The 21121-nt window shown below is 37.1% G+C and overlaps 1 protein-coding gene across 6 annotated transcripts in view; it reads right to left on the reverse strand.

The window, feature by feature from the left end:
* Nucleotides 1-12499: 12499 nt before the first annotated feature.
* The window catches only part of Fmn1 (formin 1), a 399662-nt gene continuing 391040 nt past the window's right edge, over nt 12500-21121 (reverse strand). For 5 of the 6 annotated variants that reach the window (XM_048793077.1, XM_015480855.2, XM_015480854.2 and 2 more), the window contains one exon: nt 12500-21050. In XM_048793077.1, coding sequence (XP_048649034.1) covers nt 21006-21050 — 45 coding nt within the window. In that variant the 3' untranslated portion in view covers nt 12500-21005. The remainder of the gene's footprint in view (nt 21051-21121) is intronic. The other variant, XR_007343831.1, reaches the window with a different exon arrangement.

The following is a 21121-nucleotide window of genomic DNA, read 5'->3' on the forward strand; positions in this document are numbered from 1 at the left end:
CTTTATTGATTATGCTTTCTCCAGGGATGGGGGAGGGCAGGGGTAGGAAAAGGTCTGCTTTTTAGAAATTCAAGAGCAATTATACACCTATTAAAATAAAACCTAGGCTATCTAATGGAGGAAGACAAGATTGTTTTGCCTTTGTTTCTGCCATAAATACATAGACCTATCATAACAGAATCTGTTTAGGGGTGTTCAGGTCTTTTCAGAGTCATAGGCTCTTTTATGACTTTTTAATGTTTTCAACACCCCAATTAAGAAAAGTATTAAGTTGTTCTTTTAGTAATTAGTGGTTAAGATAATTGCAACCCTATCTCTCTGGCTTTTTTGAGAGCACAAGGGCATCCAGTAAAATTCTGGGGATGTGGCACTGAGCTCCAAAGAGGCTGAGTTTGTCAAAAAAGAAAAGAATGGAAGTGGGTTTTAAAGATATGCTATTTGAATTTTTTGCCCTGATACTCAACACTGAAAACCTACCATTCCAGTTGTTGTCAATAAGGCTAAAAGGTTTATTTTCTTTCCTGCTGGTCTCTATGTAATTAAACATTTTAATTCTTTGCATCCTCTCCAGACACACTATAAACACTTAATGCCAGATTTGTACCTAATTCTCAGTTACAACTCTCACTCGTGATTCAAGGGAAACTTGGCACTACTGTTAAAATAGAACTAAGGGTCATTAATGTCGATGAGATACTTGATTAAAAAAAAAAACTGAATCCTAACTGCCTCCAAAAAACTTAAGACCCTCAAATATTCTTATACTCTGAGACCTGTCATGCAAATTAAAATCTCCCTAACTCATCCTTACCTCTTACCCAATATTCTTTGTATTTGTGAATGAAAGTCTTTTACCAAAAATATATGGCATGCTTAGTGAAAAATGAATAAATATTGTGGAAGAGAACCATGCCTCTTGCAGAAGATTATCAGGCTAGGATCAGGACAAATCTCTTGGTGATTTCTTTTTGCAACTTTTGGTTGGCAAAGAACTTTCACTTGAAAGCTTAGGGTAAGTAAGAATAGGTGAGGAGAAGAGAAAACTGAAGTAATAAGTGAAGACAATTTTTTTAAAGTATCTAGAAGACCCATATGCAGGGAGAGAATCAAAATTGGTAGGTAGAAATTGTCGAGGAGTGGAAATGTATGAGTGAGACGGAGGAACCTGATCTGCCAAAATGGAGAAGGAGTAAACCAGGTTGGTAGTCAAAGAATGCTGTGGGGAGCTTCATGTGACTTCCCAAATACAGAATCCTTATTGCCATTGTCAGCATTTTTCTCCAGACTATGGTGAGGGTAAAGGGGGTTATATTGAGGCACTGAGTAATTGGTAAGTATTAATTGTGGCGCATACTTCATTTGATTGTTCTCTTCTGAAATAATTGAAAGAAAAAAAAAACATCATGTCCTGTGTTCGTGGGTATTTGCTCAGGATAAAATTAGAGCCAGGTGGGAACTGAAGAGACCCTAGTTTGGGATATTAAGAAAGGCTTTTAAATTGTTTCGGCCCATGACACCAGGAAAATCTCATACATGTGATTTAGAATAGAATCATGTATGGAATTTGTAAAGTCACTAAGTCCATTTCTAGGCAAAGAACACAGTCAACATTTCTTTAAGCTCTTGTTATAAAAAAAATTATGGTGAGAGAAATGTTTTTATAACCACAATAGAGGAAAAGAAGAACCAAGTGATTCAGTACCAAACTGTAATTTGGGCAAAAATGGATTCAAATAATGTAACAAAATGAATATCTTCAACTGTGAAGTTAGCAATGCAAACCAGAAAGTTGTAGCTGTGGGGCATGGGACTAGAGAGGAATGGGCCATGAACTGGGCCATATGATAATAACATGGCCATGGCTTGGGTCCTTGAGTGCCTCACAGATGACCAGAGAGGCACTGGGTTGAACTCATCAGTACATTTTTATATGGTTATTTTTAAAAAATATCAGGAGTTTTGACTGATTCACCCAATATGCTTTACTGGGAGCTAAAACAGCCATGTTCTCTAGACTCTGAATATGAGAGAGTGGATGAATCCAGCTATTGGTAGGTAATGTGATCTGTCTTTTGAGCAGGCCAGAAGCCAGATGTCCCCTCCCCTTTGATCTGAATAACACTTTAGGCAGCAGACAATAAGATTGGTTTTAAATTTATTGTCTCTTTGATTTCTGCATTCTAATGCTTTTTAAATTCTTTACACAAGACAGGGCTATATATAGGCAACAGGGTGGTTCAGTGAAGGCCAAAAAAAAAAAAAAAAAAAAAAAAATCTGCCAGTAGCTTTTGAGCAAGTGCTGGGCAGAGCCTCAAGCACATTCTAAGGAAACAAAGCGGACATACTTGGGAGCAGGATCTTTTTCTTTTCTAGTCATGTTACTCCAAAATGAAAGTTCCTGCTTCTAGTTCCAGCCAGACTTATGAAACTGTTCCTTGCACAACACCCCTATTAGCAAAGCACTAAAGAAGAAACTGATTTAAGTGAAGGAACCCAAATCTGAATGCCTTCCTTTTCTAAGCCATCCATAACTTCAGTCTGAAGTTCTATTCATCCCTTTCTGATGAGGTAGTCTGTGTCAGGCAATCAGCTGAAGCCGAGTTTCATTTTTATTAGTTCTGCTAATGTGGAGCTGTAAATATTTGAACTCAATCTTGTCCTAGTAGGAGGAGTTAGATGGCATTTGGGAACTTCCTTCAATTACTTTGAAGTGAACAATGATAACTAGGTGCTCAATTCAATGGGTACAAATGGTTGGCCCAGTGTCTGCTCCCAAGAGGATCTAACCATGAGCAATTGCCCCAAGAAGTCAGCTAGGTCTGGGAAGAACACCAGTTCCTGGCAGCAGAAGGGATAGAGTCTCAGCATGTTTTCATTGTAGCTCTGTGACCTTGAGTAAGTCATGGCTTCTCTCCAGGTCTGTGTTCTCATCTGGAATAGTTGGTAAACTCACATTGACTTAGCATTTGATTAAACTAAAAAGTCTGCAGACGGAATTTTATTTGAGCTCAATGACCTCTCTGTGAGGTAGCCAGGGCAGCACTGTTCTTCATATTTTAGGATGAAGCTGAACTAAAGGGGTCCAGAGTTCCACCAAAGCCTCATTACTAGTCTGAGGCAAAGGCAAGGCTGAATGCAAGTCTCCTCACTTCTTCCCCGGTGCTCAGGCCATTTGCTAATACTCAGCCTGACTCCCTGTCTCTGTCTGTGTATTGAGAGCAAAAGAGAACATTCTATCTGTACAAAACCTTTACAAATAGGTGCAGCAATTGCAGAACAATTCTCATCCTTCTCCCTGGGAAGCCCCTATAATTTTGTCCTAGAAGAAAGGCCTCAGAACCACTCAGCAAGGTGAAGGGTGCAGCCCACCTTTGCAGCCTGGGAGCAGAGTTGAGGCTGCCCCTCCCTGTCCACACATCTATCAGATTTTCCAGTCAGTTTTCAATCAATTCCTTGGGTATCAGGTATTAGGCCATAAACCATTTCTTTCTACTTTATGGTTTTGAAATATGAATTATGGCCACAGCTGAAGCTTTTAAGTCTCATGGGATGGCTCCCAAGAGAAGCTCTTCAGAAACCTGATGGGCAGTCAAGAGGGGGTGAACTTGGGAAGCAAGGCAGGGCTTCCCTCTACTGAATAATCAAGTCTCTTTCGTATATTTTCTCAGTGGTCACAAAGCGCTGTATTAGATGTTTTGAAGAAATACGAGGAAAATATAGGAGTCAACTTGTATGCCCCAAAGCATCAAAGACAAAGTGGTAGCAAAAGTACTTAATCTGTGAAGTTAGCAGCTATGGAAATATATCCAATCAGGTGCACAGGAAGATGCACTCATGGTCAGGGATTGCTGATATGGCTAGGTTTGAATAGCTGTCTCTTAAAGTCACTGGGAGTCATCTCAAGGTGTCCTTTCAGATCTAGGACCTGCCTGCTCTTCTTTACAATTTCACGCTTTCTCAAAAGGTTCATCCTATCTGAATGAAGCCTTCCAATGTGTGGAATAAATGTCAAAGAAATTCTAACTACATCATCAGGTTGCTTTAATGGGCCTAAGAAATAACTACATAGGGATTATAGGATTGTATCCCAAAGGACCCAATTCCTAAGAATGGGCATCAGTTTTTAGTTCCAACCTGCAGACTCTCTTTCCCCCTGCCTCCCAGTTGGGCAGATGGAGTTGATGGACTCAATGCTGTGGGCAAGCAGCAAGTGCTACTTTAGATTCTGTACACAACAGCGATTGCTGGAACTGAGAATTGTATATGGGTATGTCCTTTCCTGTGCTGGGAGTCAAATGCACATGAGATAACAACTGCAAATCCCACTGCCATCGTGGCAAAGCCCAAACCAAAACTAAAAAGTTAGGAGGAGACACCTGTGATCCTTTGCACACTAATTATAAATTGAAATCACTTGCCCATACATAATATAGGGCTATTTAACCATGAAATACAAAGGGTAAAGAATATTCCAGGTCTCCTGGAATATAATGAATGGCAACTCTTTCTTTCTAAAGTGCTATCTGATATCATTTGATTCTTATAACTTGGTAAAGTGGGAATTTTCCTAGGGTCATCCAGCAGAATTGTGACAAAAATCTTAGTCTCTTAATGCCCAATTTAGTCTTTTCGTGTGTGTGTGTGTGTGTGTGTTTTGTTTTGGTCTTTAAGAGCACCCTCTCCTACACCCTCAAAATCATGCTTTGTCATTTACATACATAAAAGGCACAGAAAAGTAGGAATTTATGGAATAATGTATAAAACAATTGTCTTTCTAATATTGCCAGCCTCCTGAAGGCCCTATTGTGCACTTGCCCAAGGCTAGCTTCAGAGATATAAGACAAGGTCCTGCATCTAGAAGAGCCCCACTCTTTCATTAATGTTCTACATCACTGTTTTGAAATTCTCAGAAATTTATGATGAAGGGACCCTATGTTTTAATTTTGCACTGAGCCTGTTAAATTGTGTAGATAGTCAAGCTTCCACACAGTCATATTCCCACCTATCCCCCTAAAATATCATTATCCTCACATTCATGATATCTTCTTTGCTCTTCTCAATATGCCTGTATGACCTCAGAATGCCTGGGTAAACATAATTTATCTGCTTTTGAATTTTATCTGAATGGAATCCTATGATATGTGACGTTGTGTATAAGACTGGCTTCCTTCAACCTTGATATTATTTGTACTTCTCATCCCTGTATAATATCACAATCCATGAATATCATAATTTCTTCTTTATTCTACTCTTGGTGAAAATATGAGATGTTTCCAGTTCCGTCTATTAGGAATAAGGTTGCAATTAATATTGTCCTTATTGTTCTATGTGCTTCTTTGTACAAAAGCACGAGTACTCCTGTTGAGCATCCACCTAATTGCTGGGATGTAGGGATGTGTTTGCTCAGCTGTAGTAGACAGTGCCAGACTACTTCTCATGGAGTTTCAATTGACTCTCCCCAAGGCACCAGAGCTTTCCTTGCTTTGTATCTTCACCAACACTATGTGGATATATTAAATCACAGTGATATCACGATTTTTAACATGGACTCTCCTAATCAGTGATGAGATTGTCTTCTTAAAAATTCATTGGCCATTGGGATATCCTCTTTTTTGTACTTTCTTCCTAATTCTTTTATTACATTACTTGAGTATTCTCATATTAATATATAGGCATTCTTTATGAGAACTACATAGCAAATCTTTTCTCCAAGTCTATATCAAAAGATATCTTTTGATAAAGAGAAGCTTTTTAGTGTAGTAAAATGTATTAATTTTTATGTTTGGTAACTTTTTATGTCCCATTTTATAATCTTCCACTTTTACAAATCATGGATATGATCTTGTAAAGGCTTGATTGCTTTGCTTGTCACATTTAGAACTACAAAGTGCCTGGAACTGATACTTGTGTTTAATATTAGCTAGAGGAAAGTTTCATTTTCCCATATAAATAAGCCATTATCCTAAAACTGTTTATCGCAAACATCATCCTTTCTCATCTAGAAGCCACCTGTGTCATAGATCATCAATCCATATATGAGTCTGTTGGAGGCCCTCTATTTCTATACTATTTGCTTATCTTCCCTTGAACTTGTCCTGCATTGTTAAAATGACTATAGTTTCAAAAAAAATCTTATTATCAGATAGAATACTTTTTTCCCCAAAACTTTTTCTGAGGAGGGCTGTCTGGTAAAGAATTATTTTACAAGGGTAAAGCCCTCATTGGTAGGATTAGTGCCTTTTTAATAGGGACCTTAGAGATCTCCTCACCATCCCTCTGCAATGTGGGATACAAGGAGAAGTCAATGCCAGCAACCGGGAAGAGGCCCTTTCCACAACCTGACCATGTGGCACCCTGATCTTGGACTTCCAGCCTCCAGAACTATGAGAAATAAATGCTGGTTATTTTAGCCACCCGTCTAGGATAATGTTATAGCAGCCTGAACTAAGAACCCCCTTAAATACTCGAAACATAAATATACAACATCCCTCTATTTGTTTAGATCTTTATTCACAATAGTAATTTGTGATTTTCTTTTTATTCACATTTTTTATTGGTGTATTATAGTTGTAATTTATAATTTTCAATAGAGATATTATACACATATTTTGTTAAATTTGTTGTTATTCTGTATTGCCATTCTAATGGCATTTACAAATGTTGGCTCTGAAACTTATATTTCTACCTTGTATTATACTGAAAATCTCTTTTATGTGCTTAATTCTAATAATTTGCTCATAATTTTGGATTTTATGTGTACACAGAATTATCTGTGGATAAGTTTTTTTAAAATATATTTTTTAGTTGTGGGTGGACCTTTATTTTTTTTTATTTTTTTATATGTGGGGCTAAGAATCAAGCCCAGTGCTAGGCAAGCATTCTACCACTTAGCTACAACCCCAGCCCCTGTGGATAAGTTTTGTTTCTAATTTTTACAATGTTTTATTTTTTATTACTGCACTGATTAAGAACGCTGTCCAGTAAAAAGGTGATTGGAGATGATAATATTGGCTTCTTTATCTTGTTCTCAATCTCCAGTAAATGCTTTCAACCTTTCATTATTACTTACAATTCTCATGTGGGTTGTTTTTAATAAGTATGTCTTTATCATATTCATTCTAGTTCGCTAAGGGTACTTTTTATTATTAATTCATAATATATTTCTTCAAATGCTTTTTGGGAGATATCAACTGGGATGATCACTTTTCTCCCTTATTCTGGTTGCTGTAATTGTTCTATTTCCCAATATTAAACAGTCATGGCTTTCCTGGAATAACATACCCAACTTAGTCATGATAGGCCATCTTTATACCTACCAGTTGGACCCAAGTGTCTTATGTTTTGTCTAGGATTTTTAGATCTAAGCTAAGGGTCACCTGTGATTTTCTTTTGTTATATGGCTTTACAGATTTAAGATCAGATCATTTGGCCATTTTCCCCTTTTTATTCTCTGGAAGATGTTTTGTAAGATTGGTATAATCTCCTCCTTAAATAATTGATGGGTTTTGCCAGTGAAGTCTTTGGGCTTAGAATTTTGATCATGTTGAATTTCTTTTATAAATATTCTGTTTCTTCTTTGCTTTGGTTAATTAGATATTTCTAATTTTTTTTTCATTTCATGCAAAGTTTTAAAATATAAAAATCATCATAAAGTTTTTTAAAAATCATATTTTTATTGTCTACAAGCTCTGTAGTGATGTTCCACATCCCTTTTTTCATTTCTGATTCCCGATTTTTTTCCCTATATATACCTCACTCATTTGATTTAGTCTTGCCACAGGTTTAAAAACTTTATTAGACTTATAATGAAATGACTTTTAGCATTGTTAATCACATTTTCTATTCGAATTATTTCTTCATTCTACTTTCTTTATATTTATATTTATTATTATTTTTCTAATTTATTGCATGAATATTAGCTCATTAATATTTAGTAGTCTTTTGTAATTATGTATTTAATATTATAAATTTCCCTTTAAACATTGATTTTGCTCCATTTCCACAAGTTTTTCCTTGAAATAATATTACCATTTAGCTCAAAATATGTTGTAATTCCAATTTTAGTTTCTTTTTGTCCACTGGTTATTTGAAGAAATTTTCTAGTTTAAAAAAGTCCTTTTTTCCAACTAAATTTCATTGCTTTCTGACCACATTCTAAAGTTAATTCTGTTAAATTTGATGAGACCAATGTTTTTGTCAATGTTCTGTATTTGTTGTTGGTGCTTTATCCTATATATATCGACAAGGTCAATTTATTAATTATGTTTTCCTAATCTCTATCCTAATTTTTTTGTGTGTTCTATCAGTTATTTACAGTGTTTACCAATTTTTCTTCTTCTTACAGCTCTATTTTTCCTTTAAATATTCTATGTCATCAGAAAATCAAAACTTTAAATTGCTTTATCTTCTGGGTAAGATAAACCTTTACTCAGTGTGAAGTGTCCTTCTTAGCTTACAGCGATTTTTTAAAAAAATCTCAAGTATCCTTTGATATTACTGTAGCTGTGTCAATTTTAGGGCAGGGTTTCTTCTAATGAAAAATCTCATTTTTGTATGTGTTGTTTGAACACTGAAAACTCATGACATTATCTGCTGAATTTCATTATTTCACTTGAGAAATTAGCTGACAATCTAATTTTTATAACTTTAAAGGGTATATTTTTTCATCCTTTTGCTTTTATCCTTTTGAATCCTTGTTAATATCTTAATAGCTGTGAGGTTTTTCAGTCTTCTCAAGAAATCCAGTTTAACAGAATTTATCTTTTACTTGAGATATATATCTCAATATATATGGTCCTTTACTTTAAATGCATTTATGAATGTGAGTTTTAATCTACCATCTTGCTACAATCACCCTTTGATTTTAGTGCTTTTCTCCCTTCCAGATGCTTTTAAGATTTTATTTTTGTGTCTATATTTCTGAAGTCTAATTAGGATGTGTATTCTTTTTATTTACATTGCTAGGGGTTCCAACAGCTTTGTGAATATGTTCACTGATGAATTTTTTTTTTTTTTTTTTTTTNAAAGTGTGAAATATGATATATCAAGAACTATGTAATGTTTTGAACAACCAACAATAAAAAATTAAAAAAAAAAAACTTGTATTTTAGGAGAACACTTAAGTTACCACTGAGTCTTAGGTGGGAATTCTGTGAGAAGCAGTGGTCTGTATGTCAGAAAGAGCTTCTTTGGAGAGGCTGCAACAGCAACGAGAGAGCCCTGGTAAGGTCTTTTGTGTTCTCTTACTGTCACACAAAACCAGAAGTAGAAGCGGAAGAGCAGAAGTATTTTGACTTTCTGGATTAGTGGTCTCCCCCCAGTACTTAGGCAAGAATCCTTTTGGGGAACAAATACCCTTTAATGCAATGTTTTCTCAAATGTAGCCAAACCATTCTGCTCTTTAGAATTATGCTGGAAGTCTTGGAAGATCAGGCAAAGTAATTAGATAATTTGGTAAATCTTGATGTTGTCTAGAACTTGAAGTATGAAGGAGGGTATTTTCTTTTTAAATGTTTTTCTCGTTCCTTCTGGTTCAAGCCAGTAGACAAAAACTGAGTAAAACTATCTGTTGTGGTTCTTTCACTAAAAATAAAATGTTCTCTCAATAGAGGATTTAATTTCAGCAGGAAATATCTGAAAATTGACCCTGAACAAGGTTGAACTGGGTTTTGTTCTGACTTCAGATCAAGCAATGGACAGAGCATAGTGTTGGCAGCTGCCTCTGGGAAATTTTGAGTACCACAGGATTCAGTTTGGTTTAAACATTCTTGTTTGAACATAGGAGATTTTTCTACCTTGTCAGATGTATTTCCAGATTGATTCGTTGTAAGGTTACCTCAGACAACAACTCAAAAGTAGATAAGATAGTTGTTCCTTTTATGTGGTTCTTGATAACTCTTGCTCACTTATTGCCTTAGGTTACATTCTACTTTCTCTCTCCTATAGAAGGAAGAACTTTCTGAAAGATGTACAGGAGCTGTCCATGAAGTATGTGCACATGCACAGGACTGTATTGTGTCAGTTTCTTTGACTTTTACAGATGTGCTTGACTTTTATAAAAGTGCTAATATTCTTGGGCTGATTACTTGACAAAAAGTACATTAAGATATGAAAGAATAGTAATGTATAAAAAAGAGTTTGCATCTTGTTAGAAGGTATACATTTTTATCATCTTGACACCCATGTGTCAAGATTTTATAATCATTATTTATACATCCTTTTTATTCCCTAATTTATTTTTTTATGATCATAGAGACAGGATAGTGGCTGAAAGTTATTTACAGAATTTGGATTCTATTTTCTCCACTTATTAATTGCATGAGAAAGTTAGCAACTTCTTCAGGCTTCAGTTTTGTTATTGTCAAATGGGGATAGTAGCAAATTTTACCTACAGTGTTATAAAGATTAAACAAAGTAATGCATGTAAAATGCTTCATATAGCACTTGGTATTTAGGATGTCCTTGACATAACATATATACTGTTACTTTTTTCATTGTGATAGGATATACATAAAACCATTTTGACCATTTTTAAGTGTACCCAGTATGCCTTTCCCTTTTTCCTTATCCCCTGGTAACCATAATTCTACTTTCTGCCTCTATAAATTTGACTACTGTAGGTACCTCACATAAGTGGAATCACATGATATTTGTCCTTTTTAAAATTTTTGGTACCAGGAATTGAACCCAGAGATGCTATACCACTGAGCTACATATCCCCACTTTTAAAAATTTCTTTTCTTAAAATTTCAAGTCAGGGTCTCACCAAGATGCTTAGGTCCTTGCTAAATTTCTGAGGCTGGCTTTGAACTTGTGATCCTCCTACCTCAGCCTCTGGAGTTGCTGGGATTACAGGCATGTGCCACCACACTCAGCAATATTAGTTTCTTTGTGCCTGACATTTCACTTAGCATTATGTCTTCAAGGTCAACCTATACTGTGGCAGGTGTCAGAATTTCCTTTCTTTTTAATATCATAGCTATTGTGTGAACTCTATTCTAAGCCACTGAGAAGTTGTGATTTTACTTGCTGTTTGTAATTCGGCTTCACATTCCCCCTCATGTGATTGGAAACACAGGCATATGATTTTGGAGTAAAATCCTAGGATCACTTTTGAGTCTCTCCTTTCTCCTCTGTTTATTAATTTTTAGAATATGTCTCATTTCTTTCAGGTGAACAATGTCTCTTTTATTCAGAGAAGCAAGACAAAATGTCTGTATTCTGATATGCTGGCAATAGGAAGGAAAATTTGCAGAAAAGTTGTAAGGAAAAATTTGAAAAACAAATCTGAAATTTCATTTCAAGACAAAAATAACAAGAGAAGGAAGACTAAAACTAGATAGAATATGGTGGGGCATTGCGATAGAGTGTATTTTTCGAAGATGTTTGCTCCAATCCATATCCCATCCCACAAACCTTTGCAATGTGGTTGACATTATTCCATCAAAAGATGGGTTCTAATTCTCTACTCTCTTAATCTGGGAAGACCTTCATAAATGCCTCAAGCAATAGAGGGCGATGAGTGACCAGGTGTGACTTCTTAGCTTTGGTCAAAGAAAGCATTACATTTCCCTTGGACCATTCGAGTAAGCTTCAGTGGAGGGCAGCTGAGGCTTCCAGCCTGGACACAGCACCAATGTGCTCGCTGAGTCAGCTACCTTGGAAGTGCACTTCTTAGCCTCATTCAAGCCTTCCAGTTTTTAGCTGATGAAAGATCCTACTGTCATTTTACTATAAACTTATGAGAGGCTCCGAGAGAGAGAGAGAGAGAGAGAGAGAGAGAGAGAGAGAGAGAGCTACCAAGTTAAGTTTTCTCTTCCCAAATCCTTGACCAATAGAAGCTAATTGTTGCTTTAATGCACTAAGTTTTGGGTTGTTTTGTCCACTAACACGGTTACCCTCTCTTATCATTCTTCATCACATAAAGATGTCCATGAGGCAAGTGTTATTTAGACTCAGAAGGTATTCAAAACAAAGTAATGCAGGTAGGGTCCATGCAGTCAACTTTAAGCTTTTTAATTCCATGAATATAATCACTTGGGAAGATGAAGACTGAGCTGGAATGTTTTGTATTAGAAGTTTATGGCCTGTGCCAAGGTTTGAACGTCTCCTCTAAAACTCAGGTTGAAATTTAATTGCTTGTAACAGTATTTAGAGATAAGCTAGAAGTGATTAGGGGAGAGGGCTCTGTTTTCATGGGTGGTATTGATACCATATAAAAGAGCTAGCTGGGCCTCCTTTTGCCTCTTTGCCTTTCTGCCTTCTGCCTTCTGCCAAGTGATGACACAGCCTAGTTGGGGTTACCAAAGCCTAAGTCTACCATAAATAGGGGAGAAAGAAGGAAATACAATTGACTTATTGGGACTTAGATCTTGCAGCTCAGCAGCAATACTGCATGAGTGGCAATGCAAGTTAGAAATACTGGTATTTTCTACATTAGAGTACTGTTTAGATACCACTTTAAGTGCTTCCTGTAAACAAATCTGCATTGCACACCAGATGGACATGAAACCAGGATTTATTAAAATACCCTTAGCATATTTACAATTGGAAGCCATGAATGCAATTCTCTGCAAATTCCAAAAAATATAGTTGTATCTCTTGAAACAAATTAATAGAGGTATCAATAGATTAGGATAAATATAATCTATCACAGAGAATTCTTAGAATAGACAATCTACATTTTTCTAACCAATATATTCTATGTACAAAAATACACTTAATAAATTGACCAAGTAGTGTCAAGGAGGAAAATATATATATGTATATATATATATACACACACACACATACACACATTTTCATTATGTACAAATCAATATTGTTTCCTTCACCTTTTCTTTTTAAAAATAAATACTTCATTTGGTTGCAAATTACATGTAAAAATTTAACTTATGAGCAGTTCTCAGCTTTGACAAAATTAAATATGCAAACAAATTAGAAATACATATTCTTAAAAATGTAAAGGGAAAAATACCTGAATCGAATTAGCTTATATTTAAAAATATCCAAGAGCGTGTAATGTAAGGTTTCATGTCTTTAAAGTGCCTTCTCCTTTTCCCCAACTGTCTTTGTTATTGCTCAAAGTCCCTTAAAAGTTACATCTTCAGATTAGTCTAATACTTAATTAAACAGAAAAGCCAAGATTTTACCAGGTCAAATAGTAGACTATTTAAGACATGCTTACACTTTCTTTAAGTGCTTTTAAGAGTGCAATAGTTACTGTTAATGTGAAATTGACCACAAAATGTCAACATCCTGATTCAGCTTAGGGATAATGTTTGAATCATGAGTAGTGAGTGGTAAGAATGGAGTGGCAATAATAAGTCTGATTCAAAATGTTTTCACAGAAGTCAAATTTGTCTGGCAGCACAGAAAGTTACTTGAAAGTCAAACTGAGTCTTCTTTATCACAGCTGTGACCTGGTCTGACTTATAAGTTTATCAAAAGAGTATTCCCTAATTAGATAGTTTTAAAGTAAAATCTATGAAAAATTGAGGACTAGAACACTCCCTGCAAACCTGAATCCAACCCTCTTAAAATAAAGTAAAATAAAATGAAAAATAAATGCACTTTCCATCTCTTTTATGGATTTTCCTTTGGCCTAAATGATGAGGTGACGCTGACATTAACAAGAGGCAGTCCCAGCAGTGTGTCTCACTCTGGCTCCTTGGTGACAGTGGAGCTCCCCATCCAGTGGTGGAGCACAGGGTGTGAGAGGGTGGAGAAGGGGCCCAGGGAGATATTCAGTGTCTATGATGCAGGGATGTGAAAAAGAGTTGGGTTGGGGAGAAACCGTAAAGGCTCAGTTAGGAAAGACTAGCTGTGGGATGTGAAGGAAGGGGAGAGGCTGAGGCCTACGTCCAGAAAAGGGAAAAACGAAAGAAGGCCAGAGAAAACAGGCAGGTCCATGAACAAGCAACCCCATGGAAGCAGATCTGAAGTTGATCGAGTTACTGAAACAGCATGCACCAGTTTCACTGGGGTACCTGCTTTCCCAGCACATCTGCCACCGACCAATACAATATACTGGGCATGCCTACTTGCCTAATAGAGATCGCTCAGTTTCCATTAAAAAGCTTCCTTTGATTACAACTATGGCAAAAATCACCAGTTCTCAAACAAAATGAATGGGATCAGCAAAATATTGAACTGGCTTTGTTAAAAATTTCTAGTCCCCTGCCTCCTACTTTTTTCCCTCCTTCCATTGCTTGAAATCTCACAAATCTGAACTGAAGACCACTGTATGGATCAAATGCATTTTAGGAGGCAGCATACAAGGTCCAGGGTGTCACTAAGAAAATTAAAACCTAAAGGATCTTGAAATAATTTACATTTCTGTTACATCTGATTCGTATTAGGATGCTAACTGATTTCACTTAGGTTCAAGGCAGGCAGGCCAATGCTCATTTTCCAGGCCAAAGCACGATCCTCTAAATCAAAGTCCAAGGGCATTGTGCTTCCCACACTATTCTAATTACAGTTCAATGAAAGGAAAAGGCAACGATGAATCAATGACATGCGTCCTCTAAAGATTCTTAAAAATTATCCAATTTCTAATTTTAAGTTTCTATCTTCTTAGGAGAATCTTTGATGCTATTAAAGAAACATCCTTATTTCCTAATGCATAAAAACTCCTCAAAAGTTTTAAATCCAGCTGATGGTAGGGTCACATTATTTTTGTCTTGAGAAACTGCGGAATTAAAGAATCATAAAATTAATGATTTTAGACTAGACCCATGCCTTTGGTAGACCCCATCACTGTAGGCAAACTGAATAATTATTAGACTAGACTTTCCCCCTTTCTGGTTGGTTTATTTCCAATGGAAATAGACATCTTTCAAGACTTATGTAGGACACAGTCTCAGAGGTGCTGAGACTACCTTCTTTATACCTTGATGGTAAGAATATGAATAAGATTATATTCAGAGACAAATTGGCAAGAAGGGGAAAAAAGAGCTATTTATAGTTCATGCAAGCATATCTAAAATTTAAACATTTTAAATGTCCTTCTAGTCTCTTATTAGAAAGAGCAATACAACTTTGCATGCTAAATGTTCCTTTTTATATACCTCACAGAAAGAAAGTAGAATTCAGAATCCATGCCAACAATCCCCAGAGAGATGTTTGTTTCTGAACATCTATCATTCATGCCATGGGAGGTAGAGAATAATTTTCCTGTACATGCAGTGGTCTGTGGGAGTAGCCTTTCACTTTGGAAAGATTAACTTGGAGAGATAACCCAGCCAAACTATCAAAAATGCATTTGCTTCTGAAGATGAAAGTGGAAGAAAGCTCTTTAGAGAACAATGAAGGAAAGCAGGTACAACTTTAACAAAGACGTTGACAAACCACTGCTAATGTGCCTGAGAACTTCTGATATCTTATGCAATATGCTAAGATAATGCACAGGAAACTCATACTATACTTGCGGGAAACAGTCATTCTCTTTTAAGATATGCTTACTGTTTCAAAGGTAGAGAGCTCCTCACGTAGAATTTAGGGGAACACTCAGCCTATGAGATAGCTCAAATGTGGTAGAAAGTTGTTTGTTCCAAACACTTTAGATATTAATTTGTGCCTGAATCTATGAGTACATTTGCATTTTATTAGCTGAATACCATCAAGTTTCACACAAAGCATTAAAAAAAGAAAGGCCTACAGAAGTAGATGTGTCAGTCTTTAGGAGATATGTATACCTAAGATTAAAAAAATAGAGAGCTATACGAGCACAAATGGAATGCAGAATAACCTAATGGTTTTATTTACCACTTTCATATAAAAATTGAGATTGTTAGGTTTCTCTTGATCAAGTACTTGATATAATATGCAATAACATCTGAAGTTCATGTGAGCTATGGACTTAAAGGAACCATGATATCAGAGAAGGGAAGGCTATTGGTTATCCCCAGGATAGTTAGAAGAAGGGCTGGATCAAGGGGAAAATCAGTCCAGCAATTACTACTTGAGGACAGCCAACCTCATTCATGAGGCTTGATTTGCTTCCTTAATCTCTTTGTTGGGAGGAATGTCATGATGACTTAAGAGACACAGTTAGCTACCTGCCATTTTAATAACTTCACGTTTCCAAGCAAGTTGTTAACTACACAGATTTCCCAAATGCAATATAATGTGTTTATATCACATTATTGGTTAAGAGTCTTGGAACAAATAGGGCTACTAAATTGGCTTCAACTTTAACATGTTAAAACTCTCTGAAATTCACTACTTCCCAGCAAAGCGTTGATTTGGGAGTATTTGGTAGGTTGCCCACTCCTTGGGAAGAGAAATGAAGAATTGTGAAACTAAAATTCAGTGCCTCTTACAAGGTGTCAACATGATGAGTATGTAGAAATGACAGAGAGTGGGCCTCTCAGTCACACACAGCTGTGTAATCAAGTCCATTTATGTCTGGATTCAATTGCTACTGGCATTAGGAATACTGTTCTGTAAGTGTAAAGAGAAGATCTGCTGAGCCTTTTTCTTAAAGAAGATCTTTTTCTTAAAGAAAAGATGCTTTTCTTTAAGCCAATTCTGTACCAGTAATAGCTGCTAAGTAGCTAAGTTGCTCTCTCTATAGCTGGAAAATGGAAATTCATATAACAAAAGTTATTTGCGTCTTGGAAAGGCTAAAAATTATCCATTCTTTTCAAATCCTATCAGCTTGGCCACATAGACTTGGCTCCCCTGTGCTGTAAGAAAAGAAAAAGTAGCTGACATGAATGAAAAATCTGTATTTTTATCTAATCCACTCTATTCAGTTGTAGGATCCCCAAAGATAAAATGGCTGATCTGTGAAATGTGGTATTCATGGTCTTTTGGGTGTTCCACACGTTCCTAAATGGCTCCTAAGAGAACCAGAGGGAGGACATTTTAATGGTCTAATATGCCCACATCCCAACTATTACATCATGTCTTCTTTTATGTTTTTTTTTAAATTTCCAGGACAATCTTTGGTTATTTCAAATCCATATTTCTTAAAACTGTCTAATTTCTTAAAATTGTCTCATGTGGGCAGCAGGCAGTTCATGCAGTAGCCACTGTAGCTTCTCTTTCCTATCCACAAATTTTATCCATTTTTTGTTTTCTAATTACAATATACAGGATCAAAGAAAATGAAGTTCAAGTTAAACATTCTTTTTGCTAGCAACTTTTCAACCCAATTTAAATTAATTGACAAAATGACATAGTTGATATTTAGATCAGATATTTAGGGTAGGCTCTATTTTGTGGATTTCATTTTTCCTCACCATATAATGCCCCAGATTGGTTTTATTTGGTTTTTTTTGGGGGGGTGGGGAATGAGTACTACAAAATATTCTGACTTAGGATGCCAGAAAACGAAGAAATTCCCCCACCAAGGCTCCAATCTGCTTGCTGGAAAGGAGAATCTGCAGGTTTGCAGTGCTAATTCACACTGACTGGTGTAATCTGCTGTGCTGCTGCCTGCAATGATCTGCATCAGTGGTGCCTGAAGGGGAGAAGTAGAGCTAGCACTGAGAATACAAAACTGTAAAGGAATCAAAAATATCATTAAAACAAAAACGTCCCTGTTGTAGGCAGCACAGCCTACAAGAAGGACAATAGGCAAATCATTACTGAAAATACATTTCTATCTCTTCTACTAGATCTAACTGTAGACTTTAGAAAAACCATACCAATTACTTCTTTATTTTGCTGAAGGGTTATTTCTCTCTCTCTCTCTCTCTTTTTTTTTTTTTCCAGTTTCTTCACCAGTAACATGAGCTTCTCATTTAGGAGACACCTTTCCTTAGGGTACTCATGAAAAAAGGAAGCTCAGTAGGTTTGCAGCTTCAATTCTCCTTCCTGGGAGGGGGTTTTAACCTCTCCCCTGCCCAGTATTCAATCTAATATTCAATTTTTCAACTGTGTTGGCAATTTGTTTCAGCTGGAACATTTAAAGGTATAGTAGCACCACTGGGTTTCCTTATTTACTTCTCAGATTTTAGAAGTTCTTTTTCCATAATTCCTAGGTAGATGCCACAAGCTTGTGAAAAGATCTCATTGACCTCAATCCGAGGATGCAGCAGCAGAACCATCACCTGTGACCCCCAGGGCCTCTGCATCATCATATGTCTATCCTTCTGCTAGGCCACACTTTCCCTCTTTTTTTCTTGTAAGCTGCCTCTTCTCAGATTAAAAATCATATGGCACACTTCCTAACCTAAAATTGGACACTGCAGAGGCCTGATGCTGTCTTTTTCCTAATGTGTTTATATTTTAGCACAATAGCTTGTCTACCTGTGTGCTCTATAATTATTGCCAGTGGCACATGCAAGAATTTGAACTGTTGCCAAACTGTGTCCTCTGAGCTAATGAATCTTGACTGGGAAGAGACAAAGCTGTTTATCAGGGAAGGTTTCTTAGCATTTTGCTAGTGAATCAGGTGTGAGTGTGGTTAAATGCAGGGTGGCAATGCTGGTCTTTCTCCTGTCTAGTTCATGGAGAGCTGTGCCTAGAGAAGCCCATTAAACCCTGCTTTTCTAAAGTGCTCCAGCTGCCAACTAGTATTGCAAACATGTCCTCTCTGTGAAAAGTTTAAACATACCTGCTGCATTTAACACAAACTCAACTGCATTTTAGAGGGACCTTTTAAAGGCCTTCAGATTGTTACAGGTGCACTGCCTGAAGCAAACTGTTACCTTCATTGAGCATGAACTTAAGGTAGAAATGAAGACAATGTCTGCAGTGGTAGATTTAGGAGGTGGCATTTCAGATTAGATAACAGAGGACTCAAACTGGAAGAGAATAGTGGATATTCTGCCATGTGCTTTAAAATGCTCATGAAATACATTTTAGTGTTACAAACCCATTAAGCTTCCCCTACAGAGGCAGGCAGACCTTTAGAAACAGGAACTTTGCAGTAGTTTGCACTGTATACAGGTATGGTGCTGCTTTCATTAGCTCAATCACCAAGTTGGGCTGCATTTGTCTAACTCTCAAACTCATGTTTCCGCTCCTAATTCTTCATCATGGTTTCCCTGAGAGGGAGTCCTTGAAGGACACGGTGACAGTGCCATGTTCTCATGGGCATTCTACTTAGAGATCTGAGGTGCATAGCAGTGGCTTTGCCAAAAGCCTCCTGTGCTCCCTTCCATCACATCCATAAGGATCTAGACTTATGCTGACCTTGCTGAATGCAGAGATAATTTGTGTGGCATGGACAAAACTGGCATTTTTTTTCTGCACCATCATAATAGAAAGAATGTCATGGAGTACAGGATGGCTGTAAGTGAAATTTGCCTTAAGTTGATGAATTTCCTTCATTTTCTTCACAGTTATGTGAAAACCAGGAGAAACAATAGGAAAGCAGTAGGGAAAACTTCTTGCTCACAAGCAACTTCAGGTCTTTCTAGTCCAGTAATTTCCTTATCTGTTTATCCATTCGGTTTCATTCCTTCATTTTGAATTTAAAAAAATCCAAGCATGTGACCATCAGAAAATCTGGTTAGTGCCTGTGACTTCATTGATCTCACTTGTGTAGTCTTGATTCTGAGGTTTGCACTGTATACAGGTATGGTGCTGCTTTCATTAGCTCAATCTATTACAGGATTGTCCCTGAGTTCAGGGGCTGATGATTGGCAGGCATATCCTGGGAAGACCCTTGGGCACCTGGCCAGTTCAGAGGTTCTAGAAGGATGCTAGGGCAAGGAGCATGACATAGATGGCAGTGGATCTGGATGGGACATAAGATTCCTGTTCACCTCTAGACTGTCCCCACCACTGGAGGAGAAAGCTGACTCCAGTCTCTCTTCTTATCCCCTCATAGGACAGATTCAAAGAGTAATGGCTTGAAAGGGAAAATATCAGGTAGATTTCCAAAGCAGTTTTCCTCTGTGAATCAAGAGCCAGGGTCAGAAAGAGCTACCTAGGCCTGATATTCTACTCAAAGTTTAATATTGATATATTTTACCTTCTTTTCATTTTTCTGTAAAGAACTTAAGTGTTGTGCCAGCCAATACCCCCCGGCTAACCCTATTTCACATGCCTGTCAGCCAAGGCCATGATAAAAAAGGCACCAGGGGCACTTACCCTCTTGTCTGAAAACCATCTCCTGGGGGTGGTGGGAGAGGTCCAGCCACAAGTCCCAGGACATGATGTGGAACTTGGGTACATGATGGCATCCATCACCCATTCACAATGGATCTGAAACATGCACGGTGCTATGCCCCTGCGTTGCTTGTTCAAACAGATGCACTGACTTTCCCAAGGCTGTCCCTGCTCAGGTGTTACTGTTTCTACTGGAGGTGGGGGTGCAGAATCTCTGCTGGTTCAGGAACCCACAATGAACTGATATAAAAATAAAACAATGGGCCTTGCTTAATGGCTGAGATCAACTCCCAGTATCATAACATTCTCTGAATGAACTTTATGGCTACTTATGCCCCTTCTCTGCCCACACACGATTCCATTTTGTCTCCCTTCCATTGCATGAACAATGACAGCATCATCATTTCCCTAGTGTGGGGAATTGTTTTCATGAACAATTTTGGTTAGCTTCCACATTGTTGGCAAGAAAGATACCATAGGATCTTGCTGCAACATGATCAAAATTAAGACCAATAAACTAAATATCAAAACAGCAACATGTAAAAACCAAGGCTTAAACTGTCCTTAAGGCAACTGTCACGAAAGATCCTCTTCTTCTGTGACCAGATTGTAAAGATCAAGTTTGGGACAGAAAGTGTGAAATCTCAGCTTTTAAAAAAATTTGGAAAATCTTGTTATTTCTTCTGGTCTTATAATGGAGTGGACTTTGAACTTCTATAAGAAACAATTATCCAGTACTCTTGCAGTGTTTCCTTAAATAGCTTTCATTGCTCCTGTGGCCTAATAAGGGACTTTTAAGAAGGCACAGGGAGCTCCCTGCAGACACCTCAGAAAGGACTGAGTAAGACAGACATTTAGTAACAAATCTTTCAAGAGCTTCTTGCAGCGCTGCAGGGATCCACAGCTCGCCATCCTCATTTTCTTATGTCTCCATCTTAATTGGTGGTCACACTGGCTTCCTTCTGACGCAGTCTTTCTTTCTGTTGTTTAAGGAGAAAAACAGATTTATTATAATTTTTATCAAATTTTTATAAATTTCTCAAATTCTGGT

The sequence above is a fragment of the Marmota marmota genome, unplaced genomic scaffold (assembly GCF_001458135.2).
Source record: "Marmota marmota marmota unplaced genomic scaffold, marMar, whole genome shotgun sequence".
In the NCBI taxonomy this organism is placed as follows: domain Eukaryota; kingdom Metazoa; phylum Chordata; class Mammalia; order Rodentia; family Sciuridae; genus Marmota; species Marmota marmota.